Raw genomic sequence first — 20790 nt, forward strand, 5'->3', positions numbered from 1 at the left:
AAGTAAATTTGTAAGTGAAAACACAGATTTATACATGTTAAATTGACTTATGTTCGTTTGAATTGACTGAATTATGTTTATATTGACTGACCAAGAAACAATTTCAGAAGTCCTTAAAATGTTTGTAAATATTCTGTTTATCCTTTGAATCACTTGTTTGTGGAACGTTGTAAGTGTATACTACACAGAGGTATGCATCTGTTACAATGTTTCTTAATTCAGCGCCAGTTTTGCAATTTTGGTTAAACACTTCCTTTAAGGGATTTAAAAAGTACGTTTCATCTAGTCTTATATTTTTGTTGGGAATAATAAATGCTCTTTATTAGTAATCCAATCTATTAAGTAACCTATTTTTGTACTGCTAAATTTATGGTAAATAACTTATTCTGGATAGATAGTATCACAATAAAACCCCAGCAAGTAATTAACTCTTTGGGGAGTCATGACGTTCTGGAACAGTGTTTATAAGAGTATGGGAACAGGAACCAAAAACTTCCTAAAATAGAAAAAGAATATTAGCTTTATTTTTGTTAAAACTTGTGTAAAGAAACTGTTTTTAACCCTTTGAGTGTCATAGTAACAATTTGTCATCACCAAAATTATGTGCATAAAAAGCCACAATGACAATCTGCCACCACTAGCATTCCGTGCAAGAAAGGCCATGGTGATGATCTGTTGTCACCATTTCTAGAGGGTGACATTTAATACTCTTTTTTCATTGTCTTATGGTGTTGGCGGTTTGTCTGTAACTGGTGTACTACAGTTAGTTGGTTCAGAACTATAATTTGGCTACGTAAATGCTTTGGCTACATCATACTTTTCCTCATCTTTATTTCAGTTTCTTTACCCAGCATACAGTTTTTAGTGTTATCTAAGGCAAGGTGGTAATTTTCAAACATGTAAATAATAGTTATATCAGAATCATTTAATGAAATAAAAGATAAAAAGTCACTTTTTGCAGCCTTTGCTGTGACTATTATTTACATCTACAGATTGGTTTTAGGTTACATCCACCAAAACTAGTAAGACTGACTTAGTGCTTTCTTTATTACTCATCTATCAACGACTGATTAATCTAGGAAAGACGAGACTGTGTTCTTATACAAATATACGCCAATGAGACAGTGCTACCAACTTTTATTGTGAACTGTAAATATGTTGTAAAATACTGCCTGCTTGAATTTAAATTTGGAATAAATTATTCAAATAAAGAATACATTGTACAGACAAAGGGGAGAATATCTGGGACCACTTGACTCACACTCAGCCAGACAAGATCAAGAACAGAGACAACGGAGATGTGGCCTGTGACTCTTACAACAAATACAGAGAAGATGTGCAACTGATCAAGGACATTGGGGTGAGAATAAACCTATTTATTAATAGCAATCCAGTTAAACTGAATTCATTATACTTGTTATTCATTGGCTTACAAAGTTGAATTGTCTTATACAGCTAAATTTGTTGTTCAATATTGTTATAGATGTTCAGTAATGTTTGCGCTTGTAAGATCACAGTATCCAATAATTTACGTTGTATTATGAGTTCATTTTTATTTTTAAGTATGACTTGGTTTTTTCAATATGCTTCAAAAGTAAATAATACATTTAGGCATAGAAATATTAAATGTCCTGTAGTGTAATATATTGTATTGTAGTAACATAGCGTATTTATTTGCAATTTTACTACTTTACAAGTGGATAATAGAAAACATTAACAATAAAAAAAAAGTAATTAACAACAATATACAGGGTGATTCAAAACTAAACGGCAATCTCTCGAGAGCTTATTCTATAGCTAAAAGCAAGTAAAAAAGTTCATATAACCATATGCCCGGAAACGCTTCGTTAGCGAGTTATGCCTAGCGAAAGATTTCGCCCGGATTTCAGAACCCTTGGTGAAAGTCAGGCCGTATAAAAAATGGTAAAGGTAGTACTATTACCTCAAAGATACAAATACGATTGTTTTTTATGTTTTTTATATCTGACAAATTTATTAAAATTCGTCCCAGAGCTGTAAATGCAATACTTTCAGAGATATCTACGTAAAACACAAGAATTGGTTGCAAAGAAATGACACCATTTTTGTGTTTTAACGTAAGATTACTTCCATAAATGTTAAATAAAGGTAATTTTTTTCTTAAACAGATTTGTAGAACATTAATTCTGAAAAGATTCATGTGAATTACTTAGGAAAAAAATTAATAATAGGTATTGAAAATTTAGCTTTATTTAAAAATAAAACAGACGCACAAAAAATGCATATTCTTATCTGCATAAAATATTAACTAATGTTTAGGTTGTGAGTAACAGCTGATCATTTATTCAATACTTTTTATTGTCATATTTTCTTTGCAAAGGTTGCCAATATCAGCTGATCAACAATTAAGTTCATGAAGTAATATTTGAATAACCTTTATGGAGGTTTTTGTATTGTGGCGTGTGAAGATTGTATTTTTGTGAGATCCTGTGATTATTTGGAAATATTTTTATACAAGTGTATAAAATATTTTATTAAATATTTATTTTTAAAATATTTTATTAAATATTTTTATAAAAAGTGTATGTAATTATCTTAGTAAATAATGGCAGATAATGTAAATGGTATGTATTCGTTTGAAGAGTATACGGACATGATACTGATTTACGGCAAAGTTAACAAGAATGGTTTAGCTGCAGTTCAGGAATATCGTGATACTTTTCCACATCGAAGAACACCTGATCGCAAAACATTTGAAGCTGTGGAGAGACGACTTAGAGAAAACTGGTAGCTTTAAACCGAAGCGAATAGATACTGGTCGTCAACGTAGCACAAGGAACTATAATAATGACAAGCAATAATAAATGCTGTAGAATTATCACCAACCACAAGCACCAGACGATTATCACGTCAGTTAAATATTTGCCAGTCAAGCGTATGGCGAACACTTCATGAAGCACAGTTGTACCCATTCCCATATAACCACGTGTTCAAGACTTATTACCGCAAGATCTTAATAAACGGAAAGATGTTCTGCCGCTGGTTAAGAAGAAATTGTTTTACGACATCAGTATTTTCTTCGGCGTATTCTCGTTACTGATGAATCCTGTTTTTACTAGAAATGGAATTGTAAATTTTCGTAATACCCATACTTGGGCGTACGACAACCCACATGAAACTGCGACGAGGCATTTTCAACATACATTTTCAGTCAATGTATGGCTTGGTTGTTCTAGGTGATAATTTGATTGGGTCCATTTTTCCTCCCTAATCGACTTAATGGAGTAGCGTACTTAAATTTTTTAAGAACAAACCTGCCTACCCTCTTGGAAGATATTCCTGTTCAAAACAGAATAAATGCATGGTTTATGCACGACGGAGCACCTCCACATTTTTCTAATGATGTGAAAAAACTATTTAAATGATACATACGGTAGACAATGGATTGGTCGAAATGGACCAGTAAAATGGCCACCACGTTCTCCTGACCTCACGCCAGCAGACTTTTTTTCTTATGGGGTTGGATGAAGTCAATTGTTTATTCAAAACGGATTAACACCATAGAGGAGTTTACGTAATCGCATTACAGAGGCGGCAGAAACTATCAAGAATGCTCCAAACGTTATGAAACGCGCTAGAAAGAGTATTTGTCGTGCGAAAACGTGCATTGCTAACAACGGAGGACACTTTGAGCAACTATTATAGGTGATTATTACAGTTTTATAAAGGTAAATACATTTTATGTTAATGTTCAGTCTAGAATAAATGATCAGCTGTTACTCACAACCTAAACATTAGTTAATATTTTATGCAGATAAGAATATGCATTTTTGTGCGTCTGTTTTATTTTTAAATAAAGCTAAATTTCAATACCTATTATTAATTTTTTTCCTAAAGTAATTCACATGAATCTTTTCAGAATTAAATGTTCTACAAATCTGTTTAAGAAAAAAAAATTACCTTTATTTAACATTTATGGAAGTAATCTTACGTTAAACACAAAAATGTGTCATTTCTTTGCACCAATTCTTGTGTTTTACGTAAGATATCTCTGAAAGTATTGCATTTACAGCTCTGGGACGAATTTTAATAAATTTTGTCAGATATAAAAAACATAAAAAACAATCGTATTTGTATCTTTGTAACTACCTTTACCATTTTTATACGGCCTGACTTCACCAAGGGTTCTGAAATCCGGGCGAAATCTTTCACTAGGCATAACTCGCTAACGAAGCGTTTCCGGGCAATATGGTTATATGAACTTTTTTACTTGTTTTTAGCTATAGAATAAGCTCCCGAGAGATTGCCGTTTAGTTTTGAATCACACTGTATAACAATAACAGCAACAAAAAAAATTAGTTATGAACCAGGAAAATTTGAAAACTTAATCAGTTATCTATACCATTTTTACATTTCCAAATAATCGTTTTTCCAAACTTTATGTCTGTGATCTGAAATATAACTCATATAAATAAATGCAATAAAGTCTAACCTAATAGGCATAAATCATCATTATACTATTTTAGTGAACATAAAATAATCAGTAACTGTATTACTGATTTGAACTTTTGCAATACCCAATGAGTTAATTATCTTTCAGTTATATTTGAAAGCTCCGCTCTTATTTTACATTATCCACTTTTCCTCGATGATAACAATCTTTTCCATCTATTGACTACTGCAACATTGTATTATAAGAAATTTCGGTATTTATTTACAATACCGTGACCATGAAAAATGGACTTTTTTTCATGGGTTGGGCATTTATAGCCAAGTATTATTATCACAGGTGCATATAAACTGGGGGAAAGTATATTATTGTATTATATTGATGCCTTTCGGGCATTATTGCGTTAAGGATGGAAAATAACCGACAAAATTTTGTCGAACAACACTTGGAGGGTTAAGGATCAGGGGCATCACGTGATCTGGGATTCGACTTTTGCAAGCTCGAGTTAATTTTTTTTCTAAAAGAGCAAGCAGTGCGCAGCAGTGCGCAGCACTGCGCAGCGGGCAGGCATCGTTGACAGGATTAACGTACTAGTCAGCATCATTTCAGTAAAATTGCCAGAGGTACTGTCAAAAACAGAGTTTTCAGAGGATTTCAAATAATCGTAACTCCTTTGATTTTCGTTGCCGACGAATTTTTTCTTCACTATTGTTTTCAGGAAAAATTGTAGTTTTCAGGAAAAAAAAATGAACATACCTTTCCATGGTCACGTTATTGTAAATTGATACCGAAATTTCCAAAGTAATTTTTAACGATTTCAATTTGCATTTGCTACAAACTAGTTCATCATAAATATGATTAATTATTATATTCAGTTTAAACAGTTTGTAATATATTAAAAAACCTATATAATGGGGGTTGTTCAACTGTAGTATTTATTTCAATACATAAGTTATTGATGTGGAAAATTCAGTTTAAAACCAGAAACCCATGCAAGGACAATGATAAGCAATCATGTAAAATGATTACTGTGTAAGTGGTTGACTCTAAATAAGGTTAGTGAGGCGTGTGGAAGTCTTATTTATAGTTATCATAATATGATAAAAGGATAATATGTGATAGTTATTTCTGATTAGCAAACTAATTATCTGTATGGTTATCAATATTGACTATTGCATTAAAATTGCAATAAAATATGATTAAAATATTGCAAAGTTGTATACATATTATAACATTCATACCATTTTTTAACCCTAAGCCACTAGAAGTGTTTCAAATTGATTCAAGTAATGTAATTTTTGTTTGTTAATATTATAAATAGTTTTGTACAATAATAATGTGTGTTTTACAAATTTTATCATATACGTGAATTACAGATATATGTTCAGTTTTATTCTGAACTCATATAAAAGAATTCAAAGTTTATTTGTATGGAAAATACTAAACAGTTTTGAAATAAAAAGATATATTTTGTTAGTTGTAAAAACAACCAGTTTTATAGAATAAATGTGTAAACATGAGTATATTATTGGTATAATTGGAGACATGCAAAGTTACTTAATAAAAATAAATACAAATATTACCACAAATGTACTGACTCACTGAAGAATTATGTAAGACTTAAGTACTAGTGTTTTATTGATCTCTAAATTCGCTCTAACTTTCCCTAGTACTGTAATTTGTGTTGGTACTGTTGAAACTGGTTTATTCTTAGGTACTGATTGTGCCTGATTTGTTATCAAATTATTTTGCATGACTAGTTACCTACACAAAAGGGTTCAGCAGTAATAGTTTGTTTGGTAAAATTTTTTAGCTTATAATTAAATGATTCTCTATTGTTCACAAATATGCTGTTCAGAATATTCAGATGTATTCCAATTTACAATTTAGCTAAACAAACTAGATTAGCAGGCAAAGTTTTATGAGCTGTAAATGGGTCATGAATAAATAATTGAATTATTGCTTGTATGGGAAAAGAAAAAGGACAAATTACACCAAATAATGTACACATTTGTAATAATAATTTGTGTACTATATTTGTCACTAGTGCTAAATCAATATGCAAAATAATAAATACAAATTGGTGCCATTGTTATTTGACATCGTAAAATGATTATTTATACATTTTTTCCTAATTAATCTGGCTTGTTCCAAAAGTTATAGTGAGATTTGTAAGTAATAGTGTTTGATTAAAAAGTTAATATTTTTATAAAAGATTAAGGAAGATATAAGTGTTCCTATGTAGTATTATTGGTCCCTGTTATACCATTAGGTTAACTATCAGAACAAATTAACATGAGGCTGATCATAAAAAATTTCACGTGTTACTCCAATTCTTAAAACATTTAATTTGTTTTTGAATAAAAACTCCATGATTCCACAATTGTGCGGTCACCTTTTTTATGAAAAATGGTAGTATTGTGGAATGAATATATTCATAATATCTCATATGTGTTTTCCCAAGTCTATTTACTTTTAAATTCAATTAATATTATTATGTATCATAAATTGATTGACATTAAAAATACATCAATTTAATTTTAATCTCATATTAAGTTTATAATTCTCCGAACTCAGATCGTTATTCCTCTGATACAAGATATAAGTCCTACAGTTTAGATCCAGGAAGACCGAGACTGGCAATACTTCTTAGTACATGCCATGATTTCAGTATTAAAATGTACTCTCAGCTACATGATGAGTTCTTAGTTGTTTTCCCGTTGCATCATTTCAACATAAGAGACACGTATGGTGACACTGTCTTGTTTACACACAGAAATCCAGTGTAATCTAGATGAAGACAAGTTCTGTTTGTCTTATCAGGTGCACAGTTAAGTGTAGTACAATGTTTTAGACACAGTCCCAAAGCATGGCAAAGCGACCGAGTTTTCTACACTTATCAGTCCTATGGTGGGAAAGTTTGACTCAATGTTCAGTTTTTTCAATGGTTTTTGTAGCCTTGTTGTCTCTGATGTGAAAACGGTGCAACATGTAAATGCCTAAGAACCTATTGTATTACCAAGAGTACATTCTGAATAATGAAATTATGTCAAATACTAAGTAGTATTGCAAAGGTATTCTAATATTTCGGTCTTGCTGAATATCTTCAGAGTACATGGACTCCAGATTCCAGGAGTTAAGTCTTTGACAATGCCAGATTTCAGACGATGTACTAAACGGAAGATGAAACACTCATGAAACGTTTCTGTCCTTTTCTTTATAAAAAACGTATTTTAGACACATGTAATCATACATGCGGAAGTTACACTTTTCTTACCTAGTACTAAAAAGATAATTGATGATATTTTTCTCCACCTGGTATTAATAGACATTAGTCAAGGACATTACAGAAGGTATTACTTTCATTGAATGAATTGTTCAACTATTGTAAACTATCACTAGATAGTGTAACTATCAATTTTGTTTACTTGTATTGTATCTTAGAACTGTGAATAACTTACTGTTTTAAAATACAATGAGTGCCATTCATTGTAATTGTGTAAATTTAACTCAAAATAAATCAGTTTGAGCAATAAATTACATAAAAAGATTTTATTTTTCCAAATAAGGAACTAAAATAATTTCTTAATTTCACTATTTGCAAAACATAGCAAACATTGTTTAGATTTGTTATCCAAATTTCAATGCCATTTTAGCTGATATTTATCTGTTTATTGATATACTAGTGCATTTGGTACAACCAAACATCAAAATACGGAATTTAGTTGACATGTTCTTAATATTAGATACGGTAAAATTATGTTTTAACGTTTAGTCTAAATTACATACTAAACGGTACATTTGCAAGAAAGTTTCTCTAATAAAACACCGTCCTGGGTATGACGTTAAACTGCCCACTCCCACCAAACCATTTCCCCCAATTCCTACCCAATCCCTTAAACTGCCTACCCTGTGTCCCTTCTCTTCACACCAGGGTCTATTCTATGGTCTGCATTTCTTCTTTCCTTGTGCAGCCCTCGTTTTATCTTACTTCTTTCCTATCCATGTTCTATCTTCTTTTTCCATTTTTCTCCGTAGGGGAGCGGCCTGCCCGGACGCTTTAAGGTTGGCGACCTTTCGTACCCCTGAGCTGGTGCCAGACTATTGTCCGAACCTGGCACCTCACCCTATCTAACCGAAAACTCCTAATCCTGCCCCGACTGGGTCGTGTTGTTGTTTGCTGGGAGTGCCGGAACTGCTACACAGATCCTCGAGCATGCCCGTGTTCGGGGCTGTGTGGTAGCAGAAGGCTGATGTGAGCTAGCTCTACCGAGGCATAACAATATACATGAACCCTGGTGCCAGCCACTTCGGTCCCTGGTCAGGAAGTGAGTAATGGACAGATATGTCGGAGATTTCTGTTGCCACGTGCGAGCTGTGCGTGAATTCCCGGCTCGGTTAAACGAGATAACACCGGGCCCCGGGGAACTGGGGTAGGGCTGCCTGCCAAGCTACGGCTGACAGGTACCCTAGGGTATACCCGTTCCCGGTGTCTCGGCCTGCACCTTTACTCACGATGCGCTGGTAAACTACTAATTATGGATGTGGGCAATGAACCCCTACCCTACGGGCAAAACACACACCGAGTAGTAACAAGAGAATCGATTAATGATTTAGATAAAAAACGTCCCCACTCTTCAGAATCCGAAGATGGGGAAGAAATAAGTAAACAGATAAGACTAAGTAATACAAGTAACTCAAACAAACAGTATCTTCCTACACCACTATTCCTTGTGTTTAAACACAAAAACGAGAGCGACAATCTGTCCAAAGTGAGTCCTTTTGTGATCAACAAGGCATTAGTCGGAGCAGGCGGTTCGCCGTCATCGGTCAGGAAACTTCGTAACGGAACTATCCTGGTTGAGGCGGTGAACGCTCTACAAGCTCAGAAGTTCCTCTCCATGAAGACTTTTTATGATCAGGTAGAAATCACTGTACAGCCTCATGAATCCCTAAATTGCAGTAAGGGAATAGTTTTCAGTTGCGAGATGCTGTGTTGCTCAGAAGCGGAACTGAAGGAAGAGTTAAAGGATTCTCTCGTCACTGATGTGGTGAGAATAATGAGGGTCGAGAATGGTGTACCAACACCCACACCAGGTCACATTTTGACCTTCGCCCTCCCTCACCCACCAGCCACGATTAGAGCAGGATACCTTTCTCTTGAAGTTAAACCTTACTTCAGAAATCCCCAAAGATGTTTCAGATGCCAGCGTTTCGGACATTCGAGCAAAACATGCACCGGCTTAGAGACATGTAGCAGATGTGGTCAAAGTGGCCACAATGACAAAGATTGCACAAGCGGAGAAGAGCACTGTGTGAACTGTAAGGGCAAGCACTCTTCAAGCTCTCGCAGTTGCAAGATTTATTTGGAGGAGAAAGAGATATTGAAGTTGGTTACAATAGAAAAACTGTCTTTTGGCGACGCCCGTAGGGAGTATAGGAGACGACTTGGACAAACTCCAAGAAAAGACATCTCCTACTCTCAGGCCGCTTCTGCTCCTCCAGCCCAGCCTGCACAGTGCTCCTCCTGCTCCGCTCTGGAGGGCATGGTGCGAGAACTCACTAAACAGGTCGCTGCCTTGGTGCAGCAGTTAAATGCCAAGGCCTTGCCGCAAACCCAAGCGAGTAGTCATACGACTTCTGCCCCCGTAGCAAAGGGACCCCTGAAACAAACAGGAGCCATTCCCAGGCCAGTTTCTGTGTCCGTGGCACCCGCTAAAGGAAAAGAACGACCATCTAACCATTCCAAAACGGCGGAGGAAAGGAAGTCTCTCCAAGAGAGACTTAAAACCCAAATCCGATCGAAAGCTCAGGCGAGAACAAAGGGAAGCACTGTTTCACCCCCCACTCCCTGCTCCTCTCAACTTTCCATAGTTGATGAGGATGAAATGGGAGATGACCTTCAACTTCGATCGGAATTTCAAACAACTCAAGGTATATTTAAACTTAATAAAAATAAAAACAGACAGAAAATTACATACAGTTAAATAAAACATGAACGAATTTAAAATTATCCAATGGAATATTAATGGTTATCGCGGACATTTGGAAGATGTAAAACATCTTTTACAAACCAAAACACCTCATGTAATTAGCATCCAAGAGACTAAACTCCACCCGGAATGCCAAACCCCCTTGAGGGGATTTGACATCTTTCGTGAAGATTTCCCTCACGACGGGCATGCCTTTGGTGGTGTTGCTCTATTCGTGGATAAATCCCTAGGTGGCTCTGAGGTGCCCCTCCAATCCAATCTCCAATGTGTTTGTGTGTCAATCCAAGTCCCGTTTAAACTGTATATATGTACCGTCTACTTTCCACCAATCCCAGTCACCCTCTGTCAAGGTGATCTCGAGGCACTGATCGGCCAGTTACCGAAGCCTTTTCTTCTCCTAGGCGACTTCAATGCCCACCACAACATTTGGGGGTCAGATCATTCCACACCAAGAGGAAACTTGGTCGCAAGAGTCCTCGGAGATCAAAACATCTTTGTCCTTAATGACGGATCCCCAACTTACCTGTGTCCAAGGACGGGAGGTCGGTCTGCTATAGATTTATCATAGTGATTTATCACACATTCGGGAGTGATCACTTCCCAATTCAGATCAAAATACCTGATTCTTCGTTGAATATCACTAGAAGACCAAAATGGAACCTCGATAAAGGTGACTGGGATAAATACCAAAAACAATTTACATTACTTGATATAAATACTCCATTGGACATAAATACTGTAGTAGAACTTTTTACAAACTCTATAATAACAGCAGCTCAGGATAGCATTCCGAAGACATCACCCGAACCAAGACGAAAAAATGTTCCTTGGTGGACAGAGGAGTGTTCGAGAGCATTGCGAGAGCGAAGACGCGCCCTGCGAAGATTCAACAAACGCCCAACCAAGAAAATCTGGAAACCTACCGGTTCCATAGGGCAAAAACGCGACGAGTCTTCAGAAATTCCCGAAGAACCTCATGGCAAAATTTCGTGACCACAATATCTCGAACAACTCCAAAGGCCGAAGTATGGAGAAGGTTAAGGTCGGTGTGCGGCAAATCCCAACCTTTGCCAATTTTGGGACTCAAGTCGGGCGGAGACGTTGTGACTGATCCCCGGGATGTTGCCGACCTGTTGGCCTCCTCCATATTGGAGGTTTCGAAAAGTTTGTCTTACTGTCCTGAGTTTTTTTATATATAAGCAATATTCTGAACAAACAGACATACTACTCAACAATCCAAATCAATGTCTCTTAAAATATAAGATTTTCTATGCAGGAGTTGGACTCCGCACTGTCATGTACTTCCAACTCTGCTCCTGGTCCGGATGACGTGCACTATGCCATTCTTAGACATTTACCCTCAGAGGGTAAGGGGGCTCTCTTAGCGCTCTACAATAGAGTGTTTGAGGAACAAACTTTCCCACTAGCATGGCGTAAATCCCACGTCATCCCCTTATACAAACCGGGACAGGACAAACTATCTCCGTCTAGTTACCGGCCCATCTCGCTTACCAGCTGCCTTTCTAAGGTGTTGGAGCGGATGGTAAACCGTAGGCTAATCTGGTTCCTCGAAAAGAACAATCTCCTTTCGAGAGAGCAATGCGGCTTTCGCCAAGGACGATCGACGTTGGACCTCATGGTTTCCCTTGAGACAACCATACGTGACGCATTCCTTGAGGGAAAGCAAGTAGTCGCTGTATTTTTTGACCTGAAAAAGGCATATGACACAGCGTGGCGGAGAGGCATCATTAACACTTTCCAGGCATGGGGAGTGAGTGGTAATATGCAGGCTTTCATTCAGGGGTTCATGTCTGACCGTACATTTCAGGTTAGACTAGGGACAAACCTATCCAGCACAACCAATCTGGAGAACGGGGTACCACAGGGAAGCGTTTTGAGCTGCACGTTATTCGCCGTCGCCATAAACGGCATAACGGCTTGTGTCCGCCGTCCTGTACGCTGTTCTTTGTTTGTGGACGACTTCGCCGTTTACATCTCTGCAAGAAGACTTGCTACGGCGGAGCGTTCCCTGCAGCTAACCATAAAGCGACTGGAGGAATGGAGTAGGCGGACGGGATTTTCGTTCTCTACTTCCAAAACCCAATGTATAACATTCTCCAGACTAAGAAACTATTTAGAACCGTCACTTGACCAGATCCTTGAACAGATCCCGAATAACATCAAGTCGGAATGTGAGATTCTTGGGTCTTACATTTGATTCCCGACTTACATGGATCCCTCACTTAAAATCCCTTAAGGCAAAATGTCTACAAAGGCTAAATATGCTTCGAGTTCTTACTGGGACCAAGTGGGGTGCGGACAGGACATGTATGCTACGTTTCTACAAAGTTTTTGTCCGTTCGTGCCTTGACTATGGTTCTCAGGTTTATTCTTCTGCCCGGCCAAACGCGTTAGGAATGCTTGACTCGATTCACCACTCTGCGATCAGGTTGGCTACTGGAGCTTTTCGTTCAAGCCCTACACCTAGCTTATTAGCGGAGGCTAGTGAACCAATGCTGGATATGAGACGCAAGCAACTTGCCATAAATTATTTTCACTCCCTTAAAGCCAAGCCCGAAAATCCGGCATATGAACACGTATTTGAAAATAACTTGCTCGAAGTCTATGCTAATCGCCTTAACATCTCAGCTCCCTTTGGAGTAAGGGCTAAAGCGCTCCTCTCGGACCTTGGTATCGAGGAATACCAAGTAAGCCAATGCTACCAGAGTGATATTCCTCCCTGGTTAGTATTAAGTCCCGAAGTTGTCCTGTCACTTCACAAGTACAAGAAAGAAAACACTTCTAATTTAGTGTTCACGCAGGCTTTCCGGGAACTCTTGAGTGCTCGGGCACCTTGCGACATAATTTACACTGATGGATCTAGGTCTGAGAATGGCACCGGATGTGCGTTCATAACGGCGAGTCGTGAGTATAGATTCTGTCTGCCCTCTGTAGCGTCAGTCTACACGGCAGAACTGACCGCTATTTTTAAAGCATTCCCCATCGTCTGCCCCAGGACCAGAAGGCTGGTCATCTGCTCCGACTCGCTTAGTAGTCTGCAAGCAATCAAGGACATGTATCCAAAACATGTCCTTGTGCGCGACATCCGTTGTGCCATTCACAGACTTCAAGTCCAAAGTATACAGGTGTTGTTCTGGTGTGGGTGCCCGGTCACGCGGGAATTCCCGGAAATGAGCTTGCCGACAGGGCTGCTGGGAGTGCTCATGAGCTTCCTCCTTTTACTGCTATGGTGACAGGGTCGTTTACCCAGTAGGGATCACTTCTGGCTGGTTTATACCTACCAGTTGAACCCACCACTGGGCACAGCAAAAACCGATGTGCCACTTCAATCTGGGCCACCTTATGGATGTCCAGTAGCGGCACATCACTAACCGCAAATGTTGAGATTCTGGGGTTCATGGGCAATTCAATAGGTCTAATCTACTGTGGAAGATGACTGTTGGAGTTGGTGGGATTTGTTCCCTTACCTCAGAGGTTCTTGTTGACCTCAACAAGGGTGTGCCACCCCCTGCCTACTTTGACTGTAGAGGCTCGTTCAGAGCTGGCCTCCCCTTCTTCCAGGATGACTTTGAGATGTAGTGCCCTAATTCTTCCTCATGGATCTCGATAGGAGGCGGCCCCCTACTCCATAACCTTACCCATCCTGAATATCCTATCACTCCGGAAGCAGCGCAAAGGTTCTTACAGGACTAAGTGCAATTTATAAGCTTCTTGTCCTAAGAGAACAAAAAAAAAAAAAAAATGGTGACAGGGTCAGACCTAAAGCCAATGGTGAAGGAGAAGTTAAGACGAGTTTGGGGTGACTCTTGGTCTCGGACGGTGTGGAACAAGCTAAGAGCCATAAAACACACAGTAGCTCCCTGGGGGACAGCCATCCGCGAGAACCGCAGAGAGGAAGTAGTGTTGTGTCGGTTGCGAATCGGTCACGCGCTGCTGACTCACGGGTACCTCATGAGCCGCGGGGATCCCCCGGAGTGTGCGCGTTGTGGAGTGGCTCTGAGTGTTGAGCATATTTTGGTCGAATGCCGTGATTATGCAATGCTAAGACGATCTTGTCAGCTCCCAGCAAGTCTATTCGATCTGTTGGGGGATGATGAGTCAGTCATTGTAAAGCTTTTTGAATTCTTAAGAAGAACGAGTCTTATCTCAAAGATTTGATCTGAGCGAGTACCTGTTAAGTTATATAAACTTTGTCCTTCTATTTATTGTTATTTGTTATTAGTGAGGGTGGGTCCCTTTACAACCTTACCTTCACTAACTTACCTGGTTTTAGCATTAGATTGTTGTTATATTTATTATCGTTATTATTTATCTGACATATTTTAACTATTGGGCCCCTTTACAGCCTCTCGGCTATTTTTGTTATTTAGTTTTAGTTTTCTGTTCACTGCTGTTGTTTTTCTTATTGTCTTAATGTGATAATCTTCTTTGACACAGCGATCCGCTGTCTATTCTCTATACTGATAACGTGACACCATATTTTAAAGTGTAGGTGTCCGTTAACCCTACGGGCATTGATAACCTCCGTGTTTTATGCCCTTATAAATAATAATAATAAAAAAAAATATCTAATAAAACAAAAATTGATATATAAAACTGGTAAACAATTGTAAGTGTTTGAGAATTGCGTTTAAACCCAGTTGCCAAAACTCATATATAGTGCCCTTTCAATACGAGTCAGAATGACATACATGGTTATAGAATCATCAATCAAGCGTAGACATTGAATACCAGGGCCACTACCCCTGACTAGAGAAACAACTACCTGAAATTTCGGTCAAGCAGTGAATTAGTGGACTGACAAGTCCAAGGGTTAAGCTTGAGCTGATATATAAAATATTAATTTTTGCCCTTGTGACTAAATTTACAATTTCATTAAAAAAACGTTATGTATTGTTACGTAACGTTATATACTCCACAGTGGCAAAATAATTGTTTTTTTAACTTCTGGGTTACTAATGAACAAAACTTGTTAAATATTCATGTGATAACGATTTGGTAAATAGTGCATCATTGACCACTTTATGGAAAATGCATAAGTAAATTTGACATCTAGATATGTGTTTCTGAAAAAAGGCATGAAAATATTCAGTTTCCAATTTTTGGTATTCTAGTCGGTTATTGTAGAAATTTTGAGAGGATCTAAACTTTGATGAGTGTGTGATTGTAATTACTTGTTAATTATATTTTCAGTTCAATCACTACAGATTCTCAATCAGCTGGAGTCGAGTGCTGCCCACTGGTTATGACAACGTTGTGAGCAAAGCTGGTCTTGGCTATTACCACAGACTGATAGATCAATTGAAGGCCAATGGAATTGAGCCTGTGGTAAGTGTACACATTTTTAGTATTACTCGTATATCTGGTTATGATGTTTGCACTGTAACTACGAATTCTCAATCAATATGATCAACCCTTCTGCATGGTTTCATGTGAAAGTCTCTGTCAGCAACCTCATCATGCTGCAGTGGTCATGTTTTTGTGTAGGCACATTCCTATGTGATCTTTCGGTGGCAGTCCAAACTATATTAAGCAGTTACTTATATCACTAAATAGAGGACAAATTCTATCTTTTTGTCATTACTGCAACTTTTTTTGTTTTATTCCGCTGGTTTTTTTTAACCAAACAGATGATTTATATCAGCTGATCATTTCAACAATATAGAATACAATGTTCAATAAGAATACATTATAAGTTTTTTTGTATGATTTGATTTAAATTATATTTACTATTAAGTTGGTTGTCTCTGCTTTTATATTTTGTTTTAACTGAAAGAAGATTGTAAGTTATATCTTTACTATTAGTCTAATAAAATAGCTCAAATGGCTGAGCTTCAGTGAAGCCTATCACTTGTAGGACTGGAGAAATTTAATTTATGTCTGTCGGACTGTCCACCCACACAATATGTTTGGAAATAAACTGAAAGAAGATTGTAAGTTATATCTTTACTATTAGTCTAATAAAATAGCTCAAATGGCTGAGCTTCAGTGAAGCCTATCACTCGTAGGACTGGAGAAATTTAATTTATGTCTGTCGGACTGTCCACCCACACAATATCTTAGAAATAAACTGAAAGAAGATTGTAAGTTATATCTTTACTATTAGTCTAATAAAATAGCTCAAATGGCTGAGCTTCAGTGAAGCCTATCACTCGTAGGACTGGAGAAATTTAATTTATGTCTGTCGGACTGTCCACCCACACAATATCTTGGAAATAAACTGAAAGAAGATTGTAAATTATATCTTTACTATTAGTCTAATAAAATAGCTCAAATGCCTGAGCTTCAGTGAAGCCTATCACTCGTAGGACTGGAGAAATTTAATTTATGTCTGTCGGACTGTCCACCCACACAATATCTTGGAAATAAACTGACCTATTGACTTGATATTTTGCAACGAGAAAATAGAAGTATAAATAAATTTGTAAAGAAACTTAATACGTCCATAAGAGATTCAAAGATGTGATGTATTTACACATGTAGCCTAACTATCTCAAAACATACATTATTTTATATTCTCTTGTTGTGTAGATTTTTATTATTTAAACATTTATATAAAACCAAATTGAATGTACAAAAGTATGAATGTATCATATCGCAAGATATGTTGAGAAAAATTTCATGTGTAGATTTAAAATTTTGCATGAAATTTAATTTCTACAAGAATGAGTTTTATGAAGCATCATCTTCTTGTCGACTTCTTTTTTGTTTTTTCTTCTGACTTTCTGTCTATATATGTCCACAGGAAATCTCGAAAATGAAATGACTTATTGATTAGAAATTTGTTATGCAACCTCAGCGAAGCTTGTTATGACATTTGGTGTGGCATACTTCTTCCTTGTATATTAAAGGTTTGCTTGGTACTCACATTTTAATGTGAGTCATATATCATATTCCAGTACATAAATCAATGTTTCAGGCAACACTTTACCATTGGGATCTTCCACAGCCTCTACAGGAACTTGGAGGATGGGTCAATCCTCTTATGGCTGATTACTTCCAGAAATATGCTAGAGTTATGTTTAAGGAATTTGGTGACAAGGTTTGTATTTATTTAAAATAAAACATTACAAATATTCTGTAAATTAATCAAAATGTGTAAGCCTTCTTCTAAACTTTATTATTGCTAGGTTGATTTAACGTGTTATTGCTTTAATTTGTACCAATTATTAGTAAAGTGACATCCTTACATGAGCTCAAAGTCTGAAAATTGTACTTTTCAGGTAAAGTGGTGGATTACTATCAATGAACCACTAGAAGTAATTGGTGGATATGGAGAGGGGAAGTACGCACCCATGTTGTACCAACATGGAGTGGCGGATTACTTGGCAGTTCATACACTCCTCAAAGCCCATGCTAAAGCATACAGGCTGTACGATACAACGTTCAGAGCTTCCCAGAAAGGTACATTGTTTCTTATAATGTGTTAAATCTAAATATCTGATGAAAATTTTAAAATGGTATAAAAATTGTTAACTTTATGCTGGGAAACTTGTGAGCATTGACTTCCTTAGCTTCAAAATAAACACATGTGACAAAAAATTAATTCAATTAAATTTCAGCAACTCTTATTTGTCCAACCAAACTTGAAGGCCAATACTCCATCAATTCTGTATTTTTGTAAATTCTCCTCAAACATATTATTGCCTCTGAACTGTGAGAAGAATTATTGTAGTTTATCTGTTGCTGAATATACTTATTCAGAAGCTCTTTGATTTGCTTGTTGACCCTTTTAACGTCAACGTCCTTACTGTACGGATGCTTAGATTTTTTTACTTTACTGTCTGTAGATTATAACAAAAGCTTCACAATTTCAGTAGAACACATTTAGGAGGTTTGCTGAATCAAAATAAGGACTTTTTGGTTGTCTCTGATTTAATTGTTCAGTAGTCTGCAGCCATGAAGTTGACAACAAGCACACTACTGATGTTTGTTACGTTCATTCTTTTGGTATTGTGTTTACATAGTATTCCTATGAGTTTTATCTATTCCTTCTAACAAATGTTTAATTTTACATTTATAAAATTAGTTAAAGGGTTTGTAATAAGTCTCCTGTTAGTGAAGATATCTTAACAAACAATCTGATTTCTAGTAGTATTTGCATTGATGATAATGCTCTCAGAGTTGTGTGTTTGGTGGAAATAGTGTTTTGTATTTTTAACTTTACTGAATAGTTAATAATAAATTGCTCGATATTATATTGAGTGATAAATCTTATCCACATCTCTAGTACTTTACAGAAATATACATTTTATCCAATTTAAAGTTGTTACAATTTTTATGTATGTTGAATGCTTTGCCAACATAAATAAGAGTTGAGTGTTATTGACCACGTTCTAGCTGGTCATTCTCACAGTCAAACTATTGTACACTGGGTATTTTGTTGATAATGTTAGTACAAAAATAATAAATTATTTGTGAAATAACTACTTCAAAGGAAAATTAATAATTTTCACAAAATGTTTTGGCAACAATGGCGTTTCTTTGACTTATCAATAATTAATATCGGAATAAATAATAGTTATATGTGTGACTGAAGGAGAAATGCTTTTACAAATTAAATATAAGGTTATGAAGTCTTTGTTGTATTAATAAGAAAATAAGAATTACAAACATTAATTTTTTAAACACTGTCCAGGTCGAATTGGTATTACATTAAATGCTGCATTCAAGAGAGCTTTAAACAATACAACTGAAGATAAAGTTGCTGCTGTGAGATCTATGGAATTTGAGGTAACAAAAATTAGAATGTAATTAATGTTTAAAATAATGTGTGAAACTTCCAATTACGTTTTGGAACTCTGTAAGTGATAGCTGTAGGGAGAGATACAGTAGGTTTGCTCTTGCAGTTGGGAACTACAAGAGAATCTGAGAGGCATGGACCTCATTACAAAGGGTACAAGCTCTGGGATGCTCTCTTTGACAGTGCTTGTATTTTAAGATTTAAATTGTGGCTGTTCTAGTTTAAATAAATGGTTTGGAACCTGTTTTAGAAAAAAATTGTAATTATTGTTTTTAAGTCAATAAACTCAAATTTTTCACATTTAAAGCTTCATAGTTGCAGTTGGGAATTGGCTTAGTTTGATTAACCATTTATAAAGGATAAAATATTAAAAAAAACTAAATAAAATATATTTGTTGAAATACAAATAACTTTTTGTTTTAATGAGATTGCATACACATTATATTTAAGAAATTGTCAACTGAAAGGCAGGAAATTACTTTAATTAATTAATTAGGAAAAAATTCCAAGTATCATTGATTCTTTAAAAACTGAAGTGCCAGTTAAGTATAAATCTGTATTCATGTAACTGTAAAAATCAATTCTTTAAAACTGTTCATTTGTTTGTAAATTTTCATTGTAAATATTTTATATTTTTAGTTCAAATCTATTAGTAGTATAACATACAGTTTCTGTATATATGGTAGTACACTAAATTTAATTTAAAATGTATAATGGTATAACTATAATATAACATGTATTAACATTAATTGTAATCATTAGTTCCCTGCATGACACATAAATGATAATTTGTATTTAATTCTTATGATACTAGATATATGTTAAAACAGTGTGGAATCTTTGCTCACCCCATTTTCTCAAGAGAAGGAGACTACCCCAAAATTGTAAGAGAAAGAGTGGACTATAACAGCAAGAGGGAGGGGCGGTCCTGTTCACGCCTGCCGACGTTCACTCAGGAGGAAATCGAGGAAATAAAAGGTAAAAAGGGACTGCATTAAATATTCAATGGCTCCTGTTAATATTTAATTGTTAAAACAACAAAACAACATGGCTACCTGCCAATACTCATAGTGATATTGGAAGTAAAATCAACAAACTACCTATTAACTACAGCTTACCTTGAGTACTGTAAGTGATCCTCACACAGAGTTATTATACATCCTAATTTGAAGACGTAAGAAAATTGTTCAATTAATTGACTTCCACATAACTGACCTAAGCCGAATCATTACAGCCATGTCATATCTAGCATAAGTAAAGCTTAAGAAAATAATTTTTCTCATGTAAAATTAAAATACCTCTACAACAAAAACTAAACCAACCAACTAATACAACTTAAATCAAGAATACAAGTGCAGTAATTTTAATTTGTCAAATTAACTACTGTCGCTTGATCTCATTATGACCAGCTCAGCACTTATGATACAACCTGCTGATAACTGCAGCTGTTAGGCAAGGTGTACTCACTGACCTTGCCTAACAAATCTAACTGTCTGGGTTTTACTTTTACATTTAAATTTGTAAACTTAAAATATCCACAAAATTCCCTTATGGTTCTTGCACAGTTGGGGTAAAATATTCAAGGATTAAATGCACTGGCCCTT

The 20790-nt window shown here is 36.1% G+C and overlaps 1 protein-coding gene across 3 annotated transcripts in view; it reads left to right on the forward strand.

The window, feature by feature from the left end:
• LOC124357705 (myrosinase 1-like) overlaps positions 1–20790 on the forward strand; it is a 39775-nt gene that overhangs the window by 12731 nt on the left and 6254 nt on the right. For all 3 annotated transcript variants that reach the window (XM_046809713.1, XM_046809715.1, XM_046809714.1), the window contains exons 3-8: positions 1227–1360; positions 15637–15771; positions 17363–17485; positions 17667–17847; positions 19082–19176; positions 20017–20164. In XM_046809713.1, the coding sequence (XP_046665669.1) occupies positions 1227–1360; positions 15637–15771; positions 17363–17485; positions 17667–17847; positions 19082–19176; positions 20017–20164 (816 nt within the window). The remainder of the gene's footprint in view (positions 1–1226; positions 1361–15636; positions 15772–17362; positions 17486–17666; positions 17848–19081; positions 19177–20016; positions 20165–20790) is intronic.

Source organism: Homalodisca vitripennis, chromosome 3 (assembly GCF_021130785.1).
Source record: "Homalodisca vitripennis isolate AUS2020 chromosome 3, UT_GWSS_2.1, whole genome shotgun sequence".
In the NCBI taxonomy this organism is placed as follows: domain Eukaryota; kingdom Metazoa; phylum Arthropoda; class Insecta; order Hemiptera; family Cicadellidae; genus Homalodisca; species Homalodisca vitripennis.